Source organism: Pezoporus wallicus, unplaced genomic scaffold (genome assembly GCF_028554395.1).
Source record: "Pezoporus wallicus isolate ANWC-B61680 ecotype Strahan unplaced genomic scaffold, APGP_CSIRO_Pwel_v1 scaffold_6362, whole genome shotgun sequence".
Lineage (NCBI taxonomy): Eukaryota > Metazoa > Chordata > Aves > Psittaciformes > Psittacidae > Pezoporus > Pezoporus wallicus.
Genome location: NW_026637663.1, coordinates 3,423,292 through 3,444,972, shown reverse-complemented (window position 1 = coordinate 3,444,972; position 21,681 = coordinate 3,423,292). Strand labels below are relative to the sequence as shown.

The 21,681-nt window shown below is 37.3% G+C and overlaps 1 protein-coding gene across 2 annotated transcripts in view; it reads left to right on the top strand.

Annotated features, from left to right (window-relative positions):
* The window catches only part of PRKN (parkin RBR E3 ubiquitin protein ligase), a 728,786-nt gene that overhangs the window by 335,535 nt on the left and 371,570 nt on the right, over nucleotides 1-21,681 (top strand). For both annotated transcript variants that reach the window (XM_057406909.1, XM_057406908.1), the window contains exon 5: nucleotides 5,124-5,207. In XM_057406909.1, the coding sequence (XP_057262892.1) occupies nucleotides 5,124-5,207 (84 nt within the window). The remainder of the gene's footprint in view (nucleotides 1-5,123; nucleotides 5,208-21,681) is intronic.

Genomic DNA, 21,681 nt, shown 5'->3' with positions numbered 1-21,681 from the left:
AGAATGCCAAGCACAGACACGGGGGAAAAAAAAGATTTGCTCCTTCTTAAAAATTTGGGAAGTGAGGCATAATGTCTTGTAGGTTTGGGGATTATTTTTTTTTGTTTGTTTGGTGATTTGGTTTCTGTTTTTGGAGGTGGGGGGTGTGTTCTTTTGTTACTCTTTTCCCTCAACTGCTCACTGCTAGACAAACTCAAGGTGTTCTGCCAGTCCAACTTGGACTTTTCCTGCTGAATTAATTTGTCCCTTAAAAACTTTTAACACTTGCTAGAACAAAGAGAAAATGCTGTTGACTTAAGCTGGCTCTGGCAGACTTATGGGGTTTATGCCCATCACAATAGTTAATGTAAAGATATGTTGGATAGGGTGTGTTTCCTATAAAGGAAAAAATAGGGATTTGTTAGCTACAGCACGAATGAACAGCTGAGTAATCACTGATAGCATGGAACTGTGCTACTACCTTCCTGTGTGTGTGCTTTTAGCATGCCATAAGTGGAAGATGACATATTCCTATTTCAAACAGATTCTTCATGCAAAAAGTACCCTTGTGTGCCTGAGAAATGTCATGAGGAAACTGTTGCAGAGAGTGCTAGAAGTTCACACCAGGCCTTAGAGCACACTAGTTTTCCCTTATAGACAAGACCTTGAGGTGACAGCAAAATTCATGCTATTGTTGTTACTATTAATAAATATATTGCTATATTAAGCATATTTGGACCTGCTTTTTCACTAATTGTAGTTGAATTTTAACAATAGTCAATACTGCATCAATTCTGTTCTGGTTTCTTTAAGGATGCTTTTTTGATTCTCTTACGTGAATCAACGGCCTGTTTCTCAACTGTTATAAGACTGTGGCTTACTCAACGTAGTGATGCGGTATCAAATCCGTTTTCAATGTGCATTTTTATAGGATCTTATTCAACCTTATGAATGGTTCTGCATGTATTTTCTTTCTTGCTAAAGAATTACTATGCCTTCTTACTTGCAAACTACTGAACACTTGGGAATTTTTCTCCTGAAATAAATTCAGTGAAATTGAACTGTTAATTCTGTTAAATAGATAAGATTGAAATACTTTCATCTTATGAAATCAACATAATTATTATGAGGGTCGGTAACACATACCTGTGGAACTGCTTTTACAAGACATTTAAATTATTTTGGTGTGTAGCAAACTTGTGATTATTTTTCTGTGTATATTGACATAGTATCATTAACTTTGAGAGTCTTGTATTAATTGCACAAAGATGAAATAACAGGAAGATTTACTGCTGATGTTGTCATGACCAGGACTAAAGTGGTTGTGCTTGGGGTTTCGGTAGTTTTTGTTTGGGGCATTTGTGGCTTTTTAGCTTTAGGGTTTGTTTTTAGTTTGTTTGGTTTCTAATGAGTGTTTCCTTCTGTCCCTGTCCCATACCTGACCCTGAATTTTATAAAGCATGCTTGCTTTTTATTTCTCATCCTTTCTTTCTAGCGTCCTCTTTCCAAGTATGGGAAGGAAGGAAACTATGTAAGGATTATCTAAATGTATGCAAACCTACTGAATTCCTCTAAACTGAAAAAACAAATGTTCTAATAAATGTATAATAACAAACTTGCATATGAAGAAAGAGGGATAGATCTTAACAAAATGCTAATTTGTTAGTCTTGCTTTTCTTCAGCAAGTCAGTGGGTTACCCAGTATCCTCATGGAGCAAAAATCTGAGCCTGAATCATAGAATAGTTAAGGTTGGAAAGGACCTTAAGATCATCTAGTACCACCCCTCCTGCCATGGGCAGGGGCACCTCACACTAAACCATGTCACCCAAGGCCTTGTCCAACCTTGCCTTGAACACCGCCAGGAATGGAGCAAATAAAAAAATATGTAAGACTCCCATTAACAGCCACTTGACCAGATGATGGTAGTGATTCTAAAACTGCAGAAATTAAAAGCTTGAGAATGTAAGAAAAAGTTTATAGTGGCATATTTGAATTGTTTTCATGTAAATTATTCAAGTATCATGACAAACCATCATCCCAAGAGTGAACTTTTTCAGTTGGTATCAGGTTGTGTTATGGTAGAGCTGATCAAAGAACCTGTAAGAGAAGGCGATTCAGAGGACCTGGTTTATAATGTCAATAACAAAGACACAGTCTTTTAGAATGACTGTAGTATATTTTCAGCAACTTCGCAAAATCTGAGAAAGGCACAAGTATTGTGCTTAATTTGTAGAAAGATACATAGAAGTAAAGAGTGCTTGTTGAGAAGAAGCTAGAAAGGACAGCTAAAGAGTTAAAGCTTTGGGGGAGATGTGGGAGTTGTATTGGAATCAAAGATTATGAGCACAAAAACTTAAGAACTGAACAGAAGCTGGCATGGCTAAATTATAGGGGTAGAAAAACAGGATGGGGAAATCTTATTAGAATCAAGGATGCATCTTTCAGAAAAAATGAGTAATGAGAAATTTAAAATGGGACACAAGAAAACCTAGGAAAAAAAAACCACAACCAAACCCCCCCCCCAAACAAAAAAAAACCAAAGCAAAAACTACCAAAATAAGCACCTAATTCCAGCACCTTCAATATAAAAATGCAGTTAGGCAAGCAAAAAGTTTATAACTTGTCAACAGCATGAAAACTGTTACTGAGCTCTTTTAAAGTATAAAAGGGGCAGAAAGCATACGAGAGTTCTCTAGATGATTGCTATATAAAAGAAACGCTTGGTGAGAATGCAATATACAGCTGGTTCGTCCTTGTGAACAAACAGATGGACTCAGTATGGAGAAGCCTAGGAAGCATCTATGAGAAGGCCCTCTGTGGACTTCAGTATGCAGGCTTCATCTGGTGTCAAAGTGGCAGATGGAATTTAATGTATGTTAATATTAAGTGATACGCACTGGGAAGATAAACCTGAATTTTTATATACACACGATGGATTTTGCGATAACTATTACATTCAGGAATGACGTACAGGAGCTGTTATAAATAATTCACCAAAATGCTGCTTCTGTGCTTAGTAACCACCAGCAAATTGCATTTTAATAATTATTAAAAAAAAAAAATCAAAAAACAAAGAAATCCAGAGACTCTGTTTTTCCATTTCAGTTCAGCATGTAAGTCTTGTATACTGTGTCATGTTTCTTGTTGTCTAAAATACCAAGAGAGTTAAATGTTAGTCTGCTTTTATCTATATGAGGAATGGAAGGGAAACGGCTTGAGAAGTATGCTACAGATCTACACAATATTGGGTGGCATGCGGAAAAACAAATAAATGGGGGTGTGTTGAATTAAGCCTTTGCCTACAGAGTTGAAAACAGGAAAAAATACACAATATCTGAAGGAGGCCCTGCTGTTCTACCTGCAAAGTGTCAACTTTGCAAGAGGTCAAAAGCCACTGGAACAACTGGTGGGAAACTTGATTTCTATAAATGTTTTGAATAATTTAATGCAATTTTGTGTGGGGAAAAAACTTTTTGTTTTTCGGTTGGGTTTCTTTTTTTTGGGGGGGGGGGCAGGGGGGAGGTGGAGTGGAATTTGTGGTTTTGTTGTGGTGATTTTTTTGGTGGGGTTTATTTCCCACAATTTCAAGTATTCTTACTTTTTACTAGCTATATTATACTGCAGCTGTTTTTCTCCCAACAAGGCAAATCTAACAGTAGCCACCCCTGTGTATGCCTGCAGTACAACTTACACATGTTCAAGCTCTTTTTTACCATTCTCAAATGCCAGGACTTCAGCTATGACAGTAGGAAGGAGAGCTGTTTTACTCGGTTTTTAGGTAGGCTGGATCTGTCTTTCTATAACCAAGTTTACATTAGTAACTTAGTTCAGAGCTATCTCACACATATCTGCACTATACTGAGGAAATGCCTCATACAGAAGTATGAAGAAGATGGATCTAGATGTGGTACTAGATTACTTTGTAATCCAAACGTGATTTAAGTAGGGATTAATTTCAGTAATACAATTAAATGCCTTGACTGACCTATAATTTCTCTTCTGGGTAAAGTTTTCATTTTATTCCGGAGTAGTGACACTACCCACAACACTGAGTAATCCGAGAAGCAAATATTTTTCTTAGTTGTCCATATCTGCTATGTATATGGATATCTGTAGCTTAGTATTTCTTTATCTGATTAATTTTAATTTTTTATTAATTAAGTATTAGCTGGTGTGAGATTACTATTGAGACTTGCTAGCATATTGTAAAATTTTTGTGATGGGTAATATTTTAATAAATGTTCCTATATATGCCATAGATATAAATATTCTTCTTTGATAAATCATCCTGTTAACCATACTGTTTTGCAGTTCTGAATAATTAAGATAATTATAATCTTTACTCTGTGTTCTGTAGTACACACATAAATTAATTCTTTGTATTCAAGAAGTGAAAGCAAAGTTTGCTAAAGATTTTCTATCTTTTTTTGTTATTGTCTTTTGGGGACATGGGGGAAGTTGTTATTAACAGTGACAAATAAATCTTGAAGCTAATGTAAATGTCCAGGAATCTACTAAGAATTTTCACTTTACATTTTCATTATGTTGTATTATGATTAGGTAAAGGCTTTATCTGGTGACAAAAAGTCTAATTCATTTACAGGGAACATTATCAACATTCATGAAAATGAATGCAGCATCCCATGAAAACAGAAACAGATTTCAGTGAAATTACAGCCATTAAATACTTAGACTAGGTTAGCTTTTCTGTACTTTGTTGTTTCTGTGTTTTCAGTCTTTTTAACTGTGTATTCTACTTCCAACTATTGTGAGTTTTTTCCCTTTTTCCCACCCTACTCTGCTGCACATCAAGGTGCAAACAGTGTTGAACCAGAAGATGAGTCTTTGTAGTGTTTTTTTAGTCAGAATTAAGTCAGTCCCTGTCTTAAGATAGAAAAAAAATATATCTGCCGTTTCAGCCTCAGGATGGAGGGGTTGTAGGTTCTCTCAGTGACTGAGATTTACTGATGAATATTGTAATATAATCTGATGGGGCTTTTTTTCATCATAAACATAATAAAATTGTCTAGCTGAAGTTTAAAATACTTAGGACTAGGAAAAGTGGCAACAAAACAACTTTTATGTTTATTTATTATGTAGATTAAAGCCTTTGCTTTATATGTGCTTTGGTTTTATTCTGAAGGGTCCATCTTGCTGGGATGATGTGCTGATGCCCAACAGAATAAGAGGTGTTTGCCAGTCCCAAAGGTGCAACGGAAATGTAGCGGTAAGATTTTGACATATTTCCTCAAGTATGGTGGCACTTACAAGAATAAGTATTTGTAGGAATTCTAACCATGTTAGAATTGCAGAAATAGATGTAAACTGACATGTATGGTACACTTCCAAAGAGCTGTTCAGCATCAGATAACATCTCTAATGTTTAGCAAAAGGGAAAAACTTGGTCAGTTGCTGCTTGGAATGAAGGATAAAATCGTTTTATATTATCTATTTCACTGAAGTAGAACTCTTACCTATTCAAGTATGCATAGGTTAAATGCAGAATGTAATACTTAAAACATTTATGTCAATGCTTATTTTATAACTATCGTAGAAATTTGAAGCTTTCAGGGCAGTGATAATATACACACCTTCTTACATATCAAATCTTTCAAATCTGATTTTCAGGCTTTGCCCACAGAAGTAGATTCTTCTCACCAGTTATTTTACAGCCTGTTCTCCCACATGCTTATCATTGTTTCCTTTGCTTCTTGAAGTGACATCAGTAAGAAGCAGCATAGACACCTCAAATTCTTAAGGAACATTTTTCAAATCATTATTTCAGTAAACTTATATCTGTTAATGCATTAGATATTGTTTAGTACTGAAGAGGTCTGTTGTGGTTTAAACCCAGTCAGGTAACTCGTTCACTCGCTCCCCCCCTTCTTTCCCTCCCCCTACTCCCAGAGGGACAGAGACGAGAATTGAAAAGAATGCAACTCCTACGGGTTGAGAGAAGAACAGTCCAGTAACTAAGGCATAACACAGATCACTACTGCTACCACCAATAATAACAGTGATAAAGGAAATAACAAGGGAAGAGAATACATCATCTCACCACCAGCTGACCGATAACTTGCCCCCCCCCCAGCCCAACCAAGCACCGACGCATACCTCCTCCAACCCTGCAGTCCCCCAGACCTTCCAGCTAACTCCCAGTTACATCCTGGGCATGACGTGCTGTGGTATGGAATAGCTCTTTGGTCAGTTTGGGTCAGGTGTCCTGTCTCTGCTTCCTCCCGGCTTCCCCTCCTCCCTGGCAGAGCATGAGGCTCACAAAGTCCTTGGCCAAACCAAAACATCTCTATCAGCTCTGTTCCCGAGCCGAAAGTCAAAACACAGCACTGCACCAGCTACCAAGGAGGAGAAAAATGACTGCTACTACTAAACCCAGGACAAGATCTTAGAGGTATTTCCTTCTCAGGAAAAAGCCTAGTTTTAAGTGGTTTTTCTTGATGTAGCTTTTAGAGGTGAACACAAAACTTTGTATGTATGAAAGGATTCTGTTCATCAAATATTTGCAGACTGGGGTGACATGAGTGCCTTTTCACAGGCACTCATCTGATCTGGTGCAGTCTTCTCTTTGTCTTCCCAGCAAGACAGTCGTGAAGTAGCACATCCATGCAAGTTCATAGGTGTCTCCTGCTTGGCCACAGATGGTGTCAAGAATTTTTTTATGTAGGTTTAGGTACCAAACAGTTGTTTTAACAGCATGTGATTTATAGTTGTCTCCATGCATGGCCAAAAAACTGAAGTCTTGCAGTTTTCAGGCTTCTGCTTCTGAGAGTGCTCCATATAGTAGCTGCTCATGTAGCTCAACCACTCTTTTGAAAGTGGCAGTTAGTAGACATGCATGTGCTGTTCTCTCAGCAATACTCTGCTAGGTATGTAAAAGAAAGCACCACTTTGCCTCAGGGCAGATTGACTGTATCTGCCTGTTATGCTTCAGGAACTACTCCTAAGAGTTGATTGCCTGATCAACTTTTGCTTCCTGTTTGTTGTCACTGTGCTACTACCATCACTGGGGAGAAGTCCCTCCTGTTTTCTTTAAAGACAGAGGAAACTTAAGATGATAAAGTGTGCTTTTGGCAAGGGCAGGAGTCTCCTTGACAGGTATCAGCTTGAGCCCTTATACACAAATGCACATAATGAAGATTCTCAGTCTTGTCATGCCCTGGGACTCTCAGAACATACCTGACTACTTACAGTGGGGTTTTTTTGGTGTGGTGTGGGTGGGTTTTTTTTGCTTGTGATTTTGGGTTGTTTTTTTTTTTTTTAATTCAATCTCTGTGAAAAAAACAATGCCATTTGGCAACCCTGGCTCCTGAGCTACAACACATTCCCTCACAGAATCATTGTTTGTTTGGTTTTGTGTTTTCCCCCTGAAAAGCAGAAAATGGAGTGACTTATCATCCTGCCTTTGTGGAGGTGAGGGGGGTGAACCCAAAAAACACTGACCATAAAAATGTAATCTTAACTATCTAATGCTGTGGCAAACAAGTGTTACCCAGTCAGCTAAGTCCCATGACTCCAGTTGCTGTCAATGCCTCTGGCAAGTTACATACTTAGCAGAGCCAAGGATCAGTGTTATCTTTCAGTAAGGCATCACTGAACAAAATTCAGGAGACAACCTGTTTTAAGCATATGTTAGCTGAGGTTAATTAGTAAGTGATTTACAAACTGCTCTTTATGTCATGAAGAAATTGTATCTGTATGTCTGAGGTCCAACTTGTGCTGTATCTGAATGTTATCAGAAAGTTTGATGTAGACAGAGGGAGATGAAGTCTTGTTCTATAGACGAAGAGCCATTTTTTCCCTCCTACAGGAATGTAGTTATTTCAGTGTCACAAAATTGTGAAGCACTGACACATCAGGGTTTTTATTGGCCTCTTTTTTAATTATTGCTTATTTTTTTAAAGGATAGAATTCTTTAAAGGAGGAAACTTTGCGTTTCTGTCAGCCAGCATATTCTTTGACTAGAAACATTCCCAAATGGCTGCATAATCAAAGAGCAAAATTTACTGCTATGTTTAAAGAAAGGAGTCATGTGAACAAGCTCCTATTCTTCTCCCTTGAAAAGAGAGAAATGAACTTACTCTCTTTGCAGTAAAGGAGAACTGTGTTTGTCCAGTGGAATATTTGAAGTAATTAATCAAAATTTTCCATATTTGTTTGCTATCTAAGATTTTCAAATAATGTTAGAACTATTTTATATAATTACTTTGTCCAAATCAATGACTAAATCGTAATAGTGAGATCACAATACATTTTCCAAGATAAAAAGAAAAAGCTTTGCAAATATCAGTAATGCAGAATCCAATGTCCATGGAATTAATTGTGAAAGTATAATTTATTCTATTTCTGTGTATAAAAATGCTATTACATTTTTTCTCTTCATAAGTTCATGCTATTCAGAAGTCATCAAGAGCCACAGAAATAATACAGCTGTTTCGTAGGCATGCAGAGACAGAGCTGTAACACCACTGTAAACCACTGAAGTAGTGATTTCATAGGAATGAGCTTCACAGCAGTCTCGCACTCCAGTGAACATACGTGAGTTTCTGAAACACAGTGTCATGTCTCCAACACAAAATATAGGGTAAATTGTTTTGAACTTCATAAACCTCAGGTGTCCCTCAGGGATTGGTGTTGGGACTGGTCTTGTTCAACATCTCTGTCGGTGACATGGACAGTGGGATTGAGTGCACCCTCAGCAAGTTTGTCGATGACATCAAGCTGTGTGGTTCAGTTGATACGCTGGAGGGAAGGAATGCCATCCAGAGGGACCTTGACACACTTGTGAGGTGGGCTGATGCCAACCTCATGAAGTTTAACCATGACAAGTGCAAGGTCCTACACCTGGGTAGGAGCAATCCCAGGCACAGCTACAGGTTGGGCAGAGAAGAGATTCAGAGCAGCCCTGCAGAGAAGGACTTGGGGGTGTTGGTGGATGAGAAAATGAACATGAGCCGGCTTCAGTGTGTGCTCACAGCCCGGAAAGTCAACTGTATCCTGGGCTACATCAAAAGAAGCGTGACCAGCAGGTCGAAGGAGGTGACCCTGCCCCTCTACTCTGCTCTTGTGAGACCTCACCTGGAGTATTGTGTGCAGTTCTGGTGTCCTCAACATAAAAAGGACATGGAACTGTTGGAACAAATCCAGAGAAGGGCCACGAGGATGATCAAGGGACTGGAGCACCTTCTGTATGAAGATAGGCTGAGAAAGTTGGGGCTATTGAGCCTGGAGAAGAGAAGGCTGCGTGGAGACCTCATAGCAGCTTTCCAGTATCTGAAAGGGGCTTATAAGGATGCTGGAGAAGGACTCTTCATTAGGGACTGTAGTGACAGGACAAGGGGTAATGGGTTAAAACTTAAACAGGGGAAGTTTTGATTGGATATAAGGAAGAAGTTCTTTACTGTGAGGGTGGTGAGACAATGGAATTTGTTGCCCAGGGAAGTTGTGAATGCTCCATCTCTGGCAGTGTTCAAGGCCAGGCTGGACAAAGCCTTGGGTGGCATGGTTTAGTGTGAGGTGTCCCTGCCCATGGCAGGGGGGGTTGGAACTAGTTTATCTTAAGGTCCTTTCCAGCCCTAACTCCCTAACTATTCTATGATTCTATGAACCTGTGGAATGTTCTTCAGATTCTCACTTGGTGTGCAGAAGGAGTTGTAGACATTAACAAACAATAATGGAATAGTTGAACAGGGTTATAAGTCAGATATGGCTTAAGCCATTGTGAATAAGGAAAAATTATAACCATTTTAACGGAAATAAAACTGTACTTCTATCCCTGGTTATGTCTCACTACTGTTACCTTGATTTATTTATTCCTGATGAAGACTGCCTTGACTGTCTGTCATTATAACTGAATAGCGTTTTTCTTTTCTTCAGTCCCGAAAAGATGTTACTTTTCAGCAAAGTGTTTCTAAAAGGAGCAACAGAACTTCTATGATCTCATAGATCACCCCTAAGTATTGGGTTTCCTTAAATATCAGTATACCCTTCTGAATAAGCTATATATCAATCTTTTGTGTCCACAGCAAAGATTTTTTCCTGTGGAGTCACTTATCTTAAAAACATATATGATTAGTATATGGTCATCATACAGGGTTTTAAGCAGTTGGATTCCACTATAATGTAGCCTCACTGTTCAATGTTCCAGGGTATGTCTGGGGGCAAAGTGTTTGCAAAAGGAAGCAGGAAGCACGTTATGTTTTGTGTTTTGAGTGGGTTATTTAGTTTATTTATGTATCTTTTCCTGCTATTTTTCCTCATTCCTCCTGTGATTTGAATCTTGCAATTTTATTATACTGAAATTTTTGAACATGTCATGTTTCCTTCTCCTACATGTTTGCCATCATTAGGTTTAGCTCTGACGGCAGGGCAGCAATATTATGTAAGCTTTTCATAGCCAATCTGTTCCTCAGGGAGTCTGTGCTCATCTAGAATAGGCTGAACTAAGCAATCAAGGGAATAGCATTCAACTTAGATGATTTAAATATACAGCTTACCAAATATTTTTTTTATCTTTCAAGCATCCAAAGTTGTTGTTCTCAAATATCACCGTTCAGATAAAATATACTTCATTTTTTTTATCTCATTTTGCTTTGATCAGCCCAGACCTCATTTTATGTTGAGAAGAGGAGAAGAGAAATAAATTCTCTTTTATAGCAGAGTTTCTCTTTTGTAGCAGAGTATCAAAAGTAAAGTAAATTTAGTGATGTTATCAGAATGCAATTGTTGCTGACTAAAGACCTATCATCTCATTATAGGAAGGCTCTGATACTTTGCTATATTATATATTGTTGGGTTTTTTTTGTGTGTGTGCACAGTGATATTGTTTGCTGTTTGTGGAATGAACCATACCATGTCTGTCTGTCCTTGGTGCTTATTTGCAAGGTCATAATATTGCTATGAGTAAGTCTAAGAATCCTGAAATATTTATTAATACCAAGAAACTGTGTGACTTTCTTTTTTTTCTTGCTGCCTGTATTAGTTTGCCTTTTGCATTAGAGATTAAATATCACATGCTTAAAAAAAAACACAACCCCTCCCCCCCCCAAAAAAAAAAACAACAAATAAAAAAGGGAACAAATAATGCCAAAACCCCAAACCCCACAAAACCATGAATAAAATAAAATATCAGTGAGTATGACTTGTTTTTTATTCTTCCTTTATTTCCATGTTGAACAGTTGCATCCCAAAATGTAATTTGTTAAGGAAGCCTGGTGTGTGCACTAGCATTTCAATATCTTCTTTGGTCCTGTGCAATTGTTTGGGAATTGCTGAGGTACAAAGTATGAAGCCCAAAACACCCTCTAAGGCAATTTATTTGCAATGCAAACTTCCAAGTGTGTAATTGGCAGGCATGGGTGAGAAGTGATTCATGGATATAGAGTTGCAGAATGGTTAGGGTTGGAAATGACCTTAAGATCATCTATTTCCAACCCACCTGCCATAGGCAGGGATGCCTCACACCAGATCATGTCACCCAAGGTTCTGTCTGAACCTGGCCTTGAACACTGTCAGGGATGGAGCATTTACCACTTCTTTGGTAAACCTGTTCCAGTGCCTCACCACCCTGACAGTCAAGAAGTTCCTCCTTATATGTAACCTGAACATCCCCTGTTTTAGTGTTAACCTGTTACCCCTTGTCCTAATGCTAAGGACTTTTTTTGAGTAAGAACATGTAATTCAAGAAAACCTATCTCCTTGATTTAAAGCCGGTGATTAATTAACAAGAAAACTCTTCCTTGATTTGTGTGACTAATTAATTACCTTGCCTGTCACATGCATATCAATAGTTAAAATGTACAAATTTTAGAAGCTGAAGCTAGGAAAAAAATAGTACTATGTAATCTCCTTTATTAAAACTCCTGTTTCTTCATGTTAGTATCCATAGACTGAAGTTTGGATATACCCTATCCGTTCCTTTAATGTTCTGAAACTTAAGCAATGAAACTTCGTTTTACCAGTCCTTAGTCATTTGCTCAGCTATCTGCTGTACTTCTACCAATTTTCAACATTTTTCACACATCAGGATAAGGCACAATTATAATAGTAATGCTGTCAGTGCCAATTACAGGGGTGCTACAGTCTGCTTACTTGTGTTGATATCCACTGCTTTTATTAGATAGTTTAACTGTAATGCCATTCCTGAGGGTTCAAGTTCATTCTCCAAAAAACCTCAGTCACTTCAAATTGCTGTCTCCATGGACAGACTCCCTCCTGCATGCATGGCACTTGCATCTATAGGTGTGACTATTTTTGGTGGTTTTAAAATGTACATTATGTGTTTGATCTCAGCTAAGTAAGCTATTCATGTGGCTTTGTGAGTGTCTCTTCCAGCTTTTGTGTCATCTGAAAACTTTGAGTAAATAGTTTGCTTTCTTCCAGATCATTAAAAAATGTTTTCAATAGCATGGGTCTAGAAGGTGGTCAGTGCCAGACCACCTTGAAAAACAGACATTTGACGATTCAATTACATATTGAAACATATCAGTTAAACCTATCTAAGACTGATCTCATAATGTTCTAGTTTCTTAATCGAAATGTCAGTGCTCTATCAAATGCAACACACATCAGGGTAAGTTGCAGCATTGGTATTATGTTGTTCCACTAAATTTGTAATCTCATAAAAATGTCAGGTTAGTTTGATGGGGTTTAGTCACCATAAATCCTTGTTGATTGACATTAATTACACATCCTTCTTTTATTAATCAAGTATCATATTAGCTATTTATGCTGTCAAGGGTTGGTATCAGGCTTACATGCCTATGATTATCTAGATTACTTCATATAGAGCTGCCCTAAATGATGGTGTGATGTGGTTTTGTTCATGTAAATCTCTATATTAAATCATCTCTAAATGCGGGTGTTTTTGTTTAGCTACCAATGCATTTTCTAAGAAGGAATGAGGAGGGGGCACAGCACTGAAAACAATACCTCTGGGACTTTGGAATAGTGTGCAATGGTGATGTCATTATACTATGGTAATTTTTGCTGGGCCTTTAAATTGAGGAACTTAATCACAATTGCAAATTAAAAATACTTCAAGCATTTGATTAGTGAAAAAAAACCAACAACTTAAGTGGTTGACTTTTCTTTGCATTTAAAGTTCTTTAATATGTTTTGGGGTTCTTCACACTAGTTGCAAATTATCTCAAGTCTACATTTCTATTCAGTTACTGCTTTAGGAAACTATAATTAGACTTTTTTTAACAGTTGCTCCCAAAGCAACCTTATTCTGGAGTAGAGCAATTTTTCCTTTATAAATTTGGCTATTCTACTTCTCAGTGCAGAAAAGTCAATGATAGGTTAAAAAAAGAATTATAAAACAGAATTATTTCTATACAAGGACAAAAATGCTAAATTATTTATCTTGGAAATAAAAATTCAAGCGTTTAAAATTAAGATCTATTCACTCTTTTTAAAGTGAGCACTTATTCCTTCTTTCTCAGCCTAGAAATAGACTATTGCCACAGTATTTTAGAAAACATTTTCTGATGGGTCACAGTGTCTGCATCAAAACTCACCACTGGCAAACAACAGTGATGAGTTATGATTAGATATATACAGACAGATAGATTTGGTTATCTATAAATTATTTTTTTAACTGTTTCTTTAAGAATATTTTTTATCAATGCATTATTTTTGGCACCATAAAAATTTTAAACCTAAGATGAAGCCAGGTCTTTGAAATTGCTTGTGAGTTTTCAGATCTCAGCAGTGGAGTTAAGAGTTGCCAGTAGCCTTTCATGAGCTGGAATTTGCATAGATGTTCTCACAAACCCAGAGGAACTCATTTGTTTGTACTTTGTCTTGGGAAGCTTAGGTCATCTTGCATGTATTGCTACCACTGTTTCTACTTACATGTATGGAAATATCACAAATTTGTAAAAGATCCAACCAAGTATGCTGAAGATTATAATGCTTTCTTCAAACAAATCCTCTGCTCTTTGATGTTCTGTTGTTAACACTGCCACTGAAACACATAGGGTATGGGGGGGAATAAAATTCATTTGCTTAATTTTTGCATCTGTAATTCAGTTCTAGAAAACCTAATCTTGTGAACAGGAGCATTAATCATGCTTTTAGATGAAAGTGGTGTTCTATTCTGTCTTATATGAGCAATTACTTAGCATGGTTGTGCTCAACTGCTATGTTTTGCCTGTTCCTTAAAAACTGCATTTTGAGAATAAGCAGTTGTTCTGTACTCAACTTCACATTTCCCTCAATGAAAATTTTTTCAGATAGTGTAGATGCTTCATCATTTGATGAGAGGCAGTTTCAGGTCAGCTGAATATTTGTTCTGTAACAGGAATTGGTGAGTTTTGGCAAGACCAATACCTTCTATTAACAAGTCAACAGCTTTTCAAATTTTTTTGATGCCTCAGATTCACTTAGAAAGCAGTTAATGTTTTATAAATGATCATTTCTATATCCTCCTTTAGACTCTCGGTGTTGAGGGTCCGATTTGTGGAAAGTGAGCAGAGCACAGTTTGTGTTCATCTGACCAAATTGTAGATCATTTACAACTCTGGTGATAATTCCATTGGCTGTGATGAAAAGTAGATAGTATTTGCAAATCAACACTGAATGTAAAAGCACCTCTAAAATTTTTAACAGGTTTAGCTTCCAGAAATGTCTGTAAAGTGTGTCGATGATGCACTGCATGCAGTAATGGATTCATTCTGTACCTGTGCTGAGTTTGCTGTCATAAAGACTTAACAACGTTGTAAGATTATAATGTACCTATTTTGGCCTCATACTGTGTCCTTTTCCAGTTATTGCAATGTTCAAAACAACCACAGGGAGATTCCTCTTTGTATGGCACATAATTAAACTGCTGAAGTCTCTAACATGATACATGGTGGAAATTACAATGCATTCAAAAAGTGGCAAATGGAAGGAAAAAAAGCCAAACAACAAAATATTGAAAACTATAAACTGTGAAGATGTTCCTGGTTTAGGAAGTCTGAGTAACAAATTGCTGGAGATTACGAACATGTTCTGGGCAGGTACTATTTTATGTTTTGTCCACTGGTGGTTTTTTAGTTTCAAGTCTTGTTTTGTTCACACGCATCCTAAGCAGCTACTCTTAACTTCCTATTAGAGATGAGAGATTTGGCTGGATTGCTTGTTCTATGATCTGGTGTGGTGAAATAACCAGATGTTACCAGAACAGCTTTCTTAAGAAAGACAGATTTATCAGGCTGTGATATAAAGGATAAATAAGACCAATATATGCATTTATTAAGTCTTAGTTACACCAAGCAAGATCGCAAGGGAAGGAGGAATCTCAGTTCAGTATATTGTATACTTATAGCAGGGAGGAATGTGGGAAGAAGGTGTCACTCTGGCTGCCATGTTACTACCATAACATGGTCTGGAGCCTAGTAGTGAGACCAGTGTTACAGTTTTCTGTTGTATGTTGCTCAACAAGTCATTTCCACATATTATTTGTAGGTGATTATACTATTCATATGTTTGATCTATTCGAATTTTAGAAAATATGCAGGCATTCAGGGACCTTATTCAAACCGGGAAGCAGTAATTGAAACGTATGAATGAAATGCTATTATATTAAAACCAGAGAAAAAAACCTCAAGAAGATACACTAGAGTCAGTTCCAACCCCTAATATTGTGCTTACTCTGCTCCTTGTTTCACAAATCAAACCCGCATTTTCTTTCAAATACAGCTTGTTTGGTATGTTTTTTTGCATGCACTGTGGCAGCACGTCTAATGTGTTCAGGGGTAGCTTTTTATAATTCAATGAATTTCAGTAACACTTTCACTGAATCTTTTGTTGTTCACTGCACATGACATATAAACAATATGCTGCTCTCTGCAGCTGTTGCAAATTCATTACTGGTGATTGAAACATTGGATTTTCACTCAAGCATGCAACATGTTCTTGCAATCATCTATCAGCAATCAAACCAGATGAAGGTGATTTTGTTAGGGTACAGCGTGGTTATATAGGAGTCTCTCCTCAAATGTCAGGCAGCGTTTATATGGAAGAACACAATTTCTTCATTCACATCTGGCAAGTACTGTTATTGAGTGCTTAATAACTGTGTCATTTTGTAGGCTGACACATTGTGTGAAATATTCTGTTAAATCTAAAAGCTGCTATAAAATTTACCATGGCATAAAATCTGTTTCCCACCTATGGTTTCCACGCTCAATGTTCTGGTCTGAGACTCTAAAATGTGAAGGTGTTAGGTTTTGATTAACAATTGTCTGCTCTACCTTTGGTCTAGTTATTTTTAAGAAATTGTGCCTGTAACTGGTTTCTGAACAGTTTGTAAGCTGTCTTCTGTGCATGCAGCTCATGAAATAAGCCCATATTTACAAATCAGAACTAAATTTAAAATAAGCATGCAGTGATTGTAAGATGTGCTGGTATTGGATAACATAGTGCCATCATCTGTAAGCTGGTCTCACCAGGGGCTGCAAGGGAGTTCGTGTTGGAAATGCTGCTACAGATTATGGGCTCTGTCTCATGCTAATATGGTGGACAGCTCTTGAATAATTGCTGACAGAAATGCCTGGGTTCTAATAGCAGTATATTTAAATGGGGACAGGTGAATATGTTTGTCTTCAGTATGCAACATATATTTCTAGCTCAGAAGAGTCAGGTATGAATAAAACTGTTGTTTTGACTGGTTGAGTCTAGAAAGCTTAAATTGTAATAATGAATGTCTTTATGATTTTGTGTCTTAATAGCACAACTAAGGAAGATACTTAAAGTATATATCCAGCTTCAAATATACAAATAGTCTGCTGAAGTTAGCAGTGCTCTATGCTTTAAGCACTTCCCCCTTTGGGACATTAATTTTCATTAATATTAATTAACTGTATAAATAAAAATGGCTTAGTAAAGCTTGTAGTGTCATTAGAAATATTCGGTTATTTCCATCTGTTTGCTGGGAGGATGTATAGAAGTAAGGTATTCCCCTTGCTTCAGCACAATGGATGGTTAGAAATACAGTTAAAAAAAAAAACCACAACAACCCCCCAACAACTTAAGAGTGTGCTATCCATGGTTTTGACATTACGCATTGCAGGAGTTCTCTTTCACATCTTTGTAAAATCTCATGTCTCTGAGTAATAAGTCTGCTGATCGGTTGTACAGTATATCATAGCAGCTCTTCGGGACTTCAGTAAATGTTTGAGGCATTCTGAAATCAAATGCTTCAGTTCTTCCATCATGCTACTTAAGTGTACATGGGCAACACAAAACATTAAAAATTAAATTAAAAATTGCAGTTAAAAATGCAGTGGAAAATTACATTTAAAAGCTACTAGTGCTTGAACTGTCCCTAGGAGAAGGGGAAAGAATGCTCTAGTGAAAAGTGGTGTTTGTTCTTTAGATGCATAAAGCTGTTTTGTGCTCCTGCTAACTCACCATTGCAACATCACAGCTGGCACAGGAATATTCAAGTTTCATCAATGTTTTAGTGCCTTCTGCTTTTAAGAAAGTTATATACTTCTGGTGCCTGTGTGGTAATTACCAAGAAATAGCTTCTCAGCAAGCACTGATGTCACAGTGCTATTAGGAGAAGCAGTAAGTGTATATCTCTGTTTTTTTTTTTTCAAACAGAAATATTGGCCTCTTGTGAATTTGAGGCTCTAAAGAGGGAAAAGAACAAAAGTCACTGTGGAGATATCTAATAACGGTGCTGTGACTTTTATGTCTGTTGAAGGTGGGACCCACAAACAGATTGATTTCTGGAAGCTTTATCTTAAACACCGGTAGGCAATAATGCATTGCTTGCAGGACTGTTAACCTGTCAATAAGGATTTGCTATGATAACTTAATTCTTGTAATTCACAGTATTTTCTGAAGTGTATATATATATATATAGCTGGAACTCTGTAAGAATCATCTTCAACAGTTTTTTCTAACTGAGAAAGCTGATCTGATAAATTTGGGCAGTTCAGTTAAACTTCAATTTAAAATACATAGCTTTCTAAGCAACTTTAAAAGTCATAATTATTCTTTTGAAAATATATAGAAATAAATACTCAAAATATATGGAGAACCACCATGCCAGAAAATATTGAGTCCGTATTACACCACCCCCCACCACCTTCTCGCTCTCTCTCACAAGAAAAAAAAGGCTAGCAACAGACACAAAACAAAACCAAACCACCTTCTCCCCACCACCCCCCCCCCCCCAAAAAAAAAAAGTAGCAAAAATTAGACTGTTAGAACCTCTTAAAAACAAGTAACCCACTTGCATTAGCGTAATGCTTGCCACTGCGTTGAAAGTAACACTTTCACCTGTTGCCACATGTGGTGCTTTTATTTTAAAGGTATAAAATGTGTGTCAGATGTTGAGATAATTTTGAATATATTTAACTGGTGTCTTGGAACATACCCCTTGAGGGCTTGTTTCTCACTTTGTTTTCGGAAAGAATGCTGTGATTGGGGGAGTCTCAGAATAGAGAGCACGGATTGGTTACCTAGGAGATGGCATATTGTAGCAAAAATATCTCTTGGGGGGAAAAAAAAAAGCTTATTCTTGCATGAAGTTGTGTTCTGTATTCATTTTTTACATATTGATCATGTTTGTAGAGAAGGTCAGATTGTTCTTAGCAACATTAGGTTGGATATGCTGCCTGTCTGGGCTTGCACTGAGGAGTTTCAGGGTACCTGACAGGATCTGGAGTTAGAGCCTAGTTCGGGTCCCTAGCTATACAAGACTGACAGCTATTTCTACAGGTAGAAATCTACTTAATAAATTCTGGGAGTACGAAGTGTTCTACAACAGAGTAAGGTAGAAGTGTCCTGTCCATAGTCAACTGTCTGGTCAGAAGACTATTGGAAATCAGACCAGGAAATATTGCCACCTAGCAAGAAAATGTGTTTCTGGTAGTAGATGCAAACCATGCCCTGCTTACTGTTCTTAGCAGGACCCCAACATCACATGTGCTGGTAAAATTCCTCACGTCTGAAAGCTAGGCAGTGCAGAGCATAGCGTATCTATAGCTGGTAAGTTTTGTTGGTACCCTGAACAGGGAGGCCAGCCACGCACTGTGAAAAGTGCTTGAGTGTGCCTGCTCCTTAAAAGTACTTGTGAGAAATGGCTCCAGCCAAAACGTATCGGGGACCTTTGCTAACACTACAACTGTATGGATTACTCTGCTCAGTCCCCCAGAAACGCTCTTGGATATTCTTTAACCATAAGCTGTTTGCTAGTGTGGATGTAGCCATATTCTCCCTGGACATAATTTCTTAAACTGGGGAAAAAACAATTCTTTGGGGTTTGTGCTACTTGTTTTTACAACGCAGGCAGTGTAAATAGATAGTGGTTTGCTGGGAAAACCAAATTAATTCACTTCAGTGAAAATGGTCTATTAAGGCACCATCAGCATTGTGTTAAACCTGTGCAAATAGACATCTGCACTAGATAATGTGTATTTATTAAATCATCTTGGAAATAATGTCCACATTTTTCTGTTTGTAATAACAGAAAAATGCATTTTCAGATCGGATATTGTGCTGTCAATTACTGATGGATGTTGGCTGCTTCTATACTACTATGCACATGAAATAAATTTAAATGCCTTTTTTTTTTTTTAACCTTATTTTCTGCATTTTTTCTGATTTCTTATGGTAGAAAGTATAGATAAGAGTGCAGTGCAAATGTTGGGGGGTTTTGGGGTTTGTTTGTTTTTTTTTTTTCCCTAACAAGTATAGAGGAGACAATGGAATTCCCACTGAAACTTGTGTACATTCTTCTAGCTCATCTTACATGTATAGTGTATCTAGCTCATCTGTATATACTGAATATATATATACATATATATATAAAAAGAACATTAAATGCCAGGGAACAAATTTAGTTTATGGCTAAGATTTCAGTGAGTTTTGCAGTATGATATTATCAAAAAGGAAGAGGTTTCTGGTGTGGTGTTTTTGCAGGTTTTGTTTGTTTGTCACCTCAGCTCACTTCATTTACTGCAGCCATCTATAACTTTCAAGAACATCTAGAACGTGTAAGAACCTCCAAGGGAGAAAATAAGACTTTTGCCATACCCTCCCTCTTCTCCTTTCATTGTTTCCAATGTAGCTGGGCAGTGTCTTGCCTGGTTGGTTTATCCTCATTCATATTCTGATCTATGGCAGGCGTAGAAAAAATGACAGAACAAGCCATCCAATTTTTCAGAGCTGAGACACAGTGATGAGGCAAAGAGCCACTCCTGCAGTATTGCAGCCTAATTCTGTCTGCCCAGCATCCTGGCATAAATACTGATGCTCCCCCTGAGGCAGCCTTAGTGCTAAATGAAAGGTGTCTTACTACTTCCTTTCAGCTACATTACAGACTTGTAGATCATCCATATGGTTAATGGATAGATGTGAGGCTCTAAGACATTGATGATGTTAGCTGAAGGCTGAAAACCTAGAACCAAAACTAACTTTTTGTAAGATGGCTGTTGGGTTAAAAATGCTTTTTTTATTATTATTCTTTTATTTATTTATTTTAAGCTTCGAACCTGACCAGTTCCTTTAGTATTAAGGCATGGACAAAATTTAAATGTTTCAGCTGTAATAAGACTAGATGGATGTGAATCTACTGTATGTATTGCAGAAACTCAGCAATATTTACAGACTAGACCATGGCAATGGTGGTGTCATGCAGAATACTCATGAAAAGTAGCATTCAATTAAAGAAATGATGTAGCTTACCTAAACATTTTGTGATTTGTTAATTCTGTGGGATTTTCTCTGAAGCTCAAAGTAAGATTCTATGGGAGACCTTACAACATAATGTCACCTGTGTGCAGTGTTTAGAAATCAAGCATGGGAGTCCTGTTTCTTATGCATTTCAGATTTACCCTCTAGTCATTTTGAGTACTTGATCATGATCTTTACCCCAAGTGCTTGTTAGCATGTTTGGAAACGAAACAAGTCAGTCAAACCTGTAATTGCAAACAGCTTTTTGTGCCATAAGAAATACAGCCTGAGGATCTAATATCAGATAGTATTTGAGTTTCTTGTCTCCTTGAACCCTTCTTGTGGTTTACATTCACATAAAAATTCAAGTCTGATTGCCAGAGGAAATTAAGCTCAAAAGACTGATTCTCTACCGGAAGCACTTGGTAACAAATTTAGGCAGTTGGATTCTACTTTAAAAGAGGCTGAATGGAAAGTTTAAGTCCTACAAATCGGCACTAATGTTCAGTATATGATTATTATAATACATCTTAAGTAGCTACTCTGAAACTGAGACTTCTTTGGCTCAAGTAATTCAAAGGAGTTTTCCAAAACAAACTGTTTCATAAATGTTAAAACCTGGTGAACAAATTCAACAGAACAATTTAGGCTGGGCTCTGGAGCCTCAGCTAGGTAATTTAATCTTCCTGACAACTGCAGTCTTGGTTCAGCCCAGAAGTTAGTGTTGATCAGAAATTGTACTTATAAAGGAAAAATGGATAAAATAAATTCAGAGCAGAGAGAGGGAAGGGTGGTGAACATCCGGGGCAAGGAAGGTTAACATCTTTCAGGTTATTTTATATGAAAGCATAGCCATTCTCACTGAAAAGTTGTTTGCTTACAATGATTTTACTGTATCTTTACAAACCGCAGACATTATAGTACCTGTGATGTTAGTTACGCATTTCTGGTGACTGATTGGCTATTGTCTATTTGATTCCACTTTGATTGGCCTTTGATTCCACTACAAG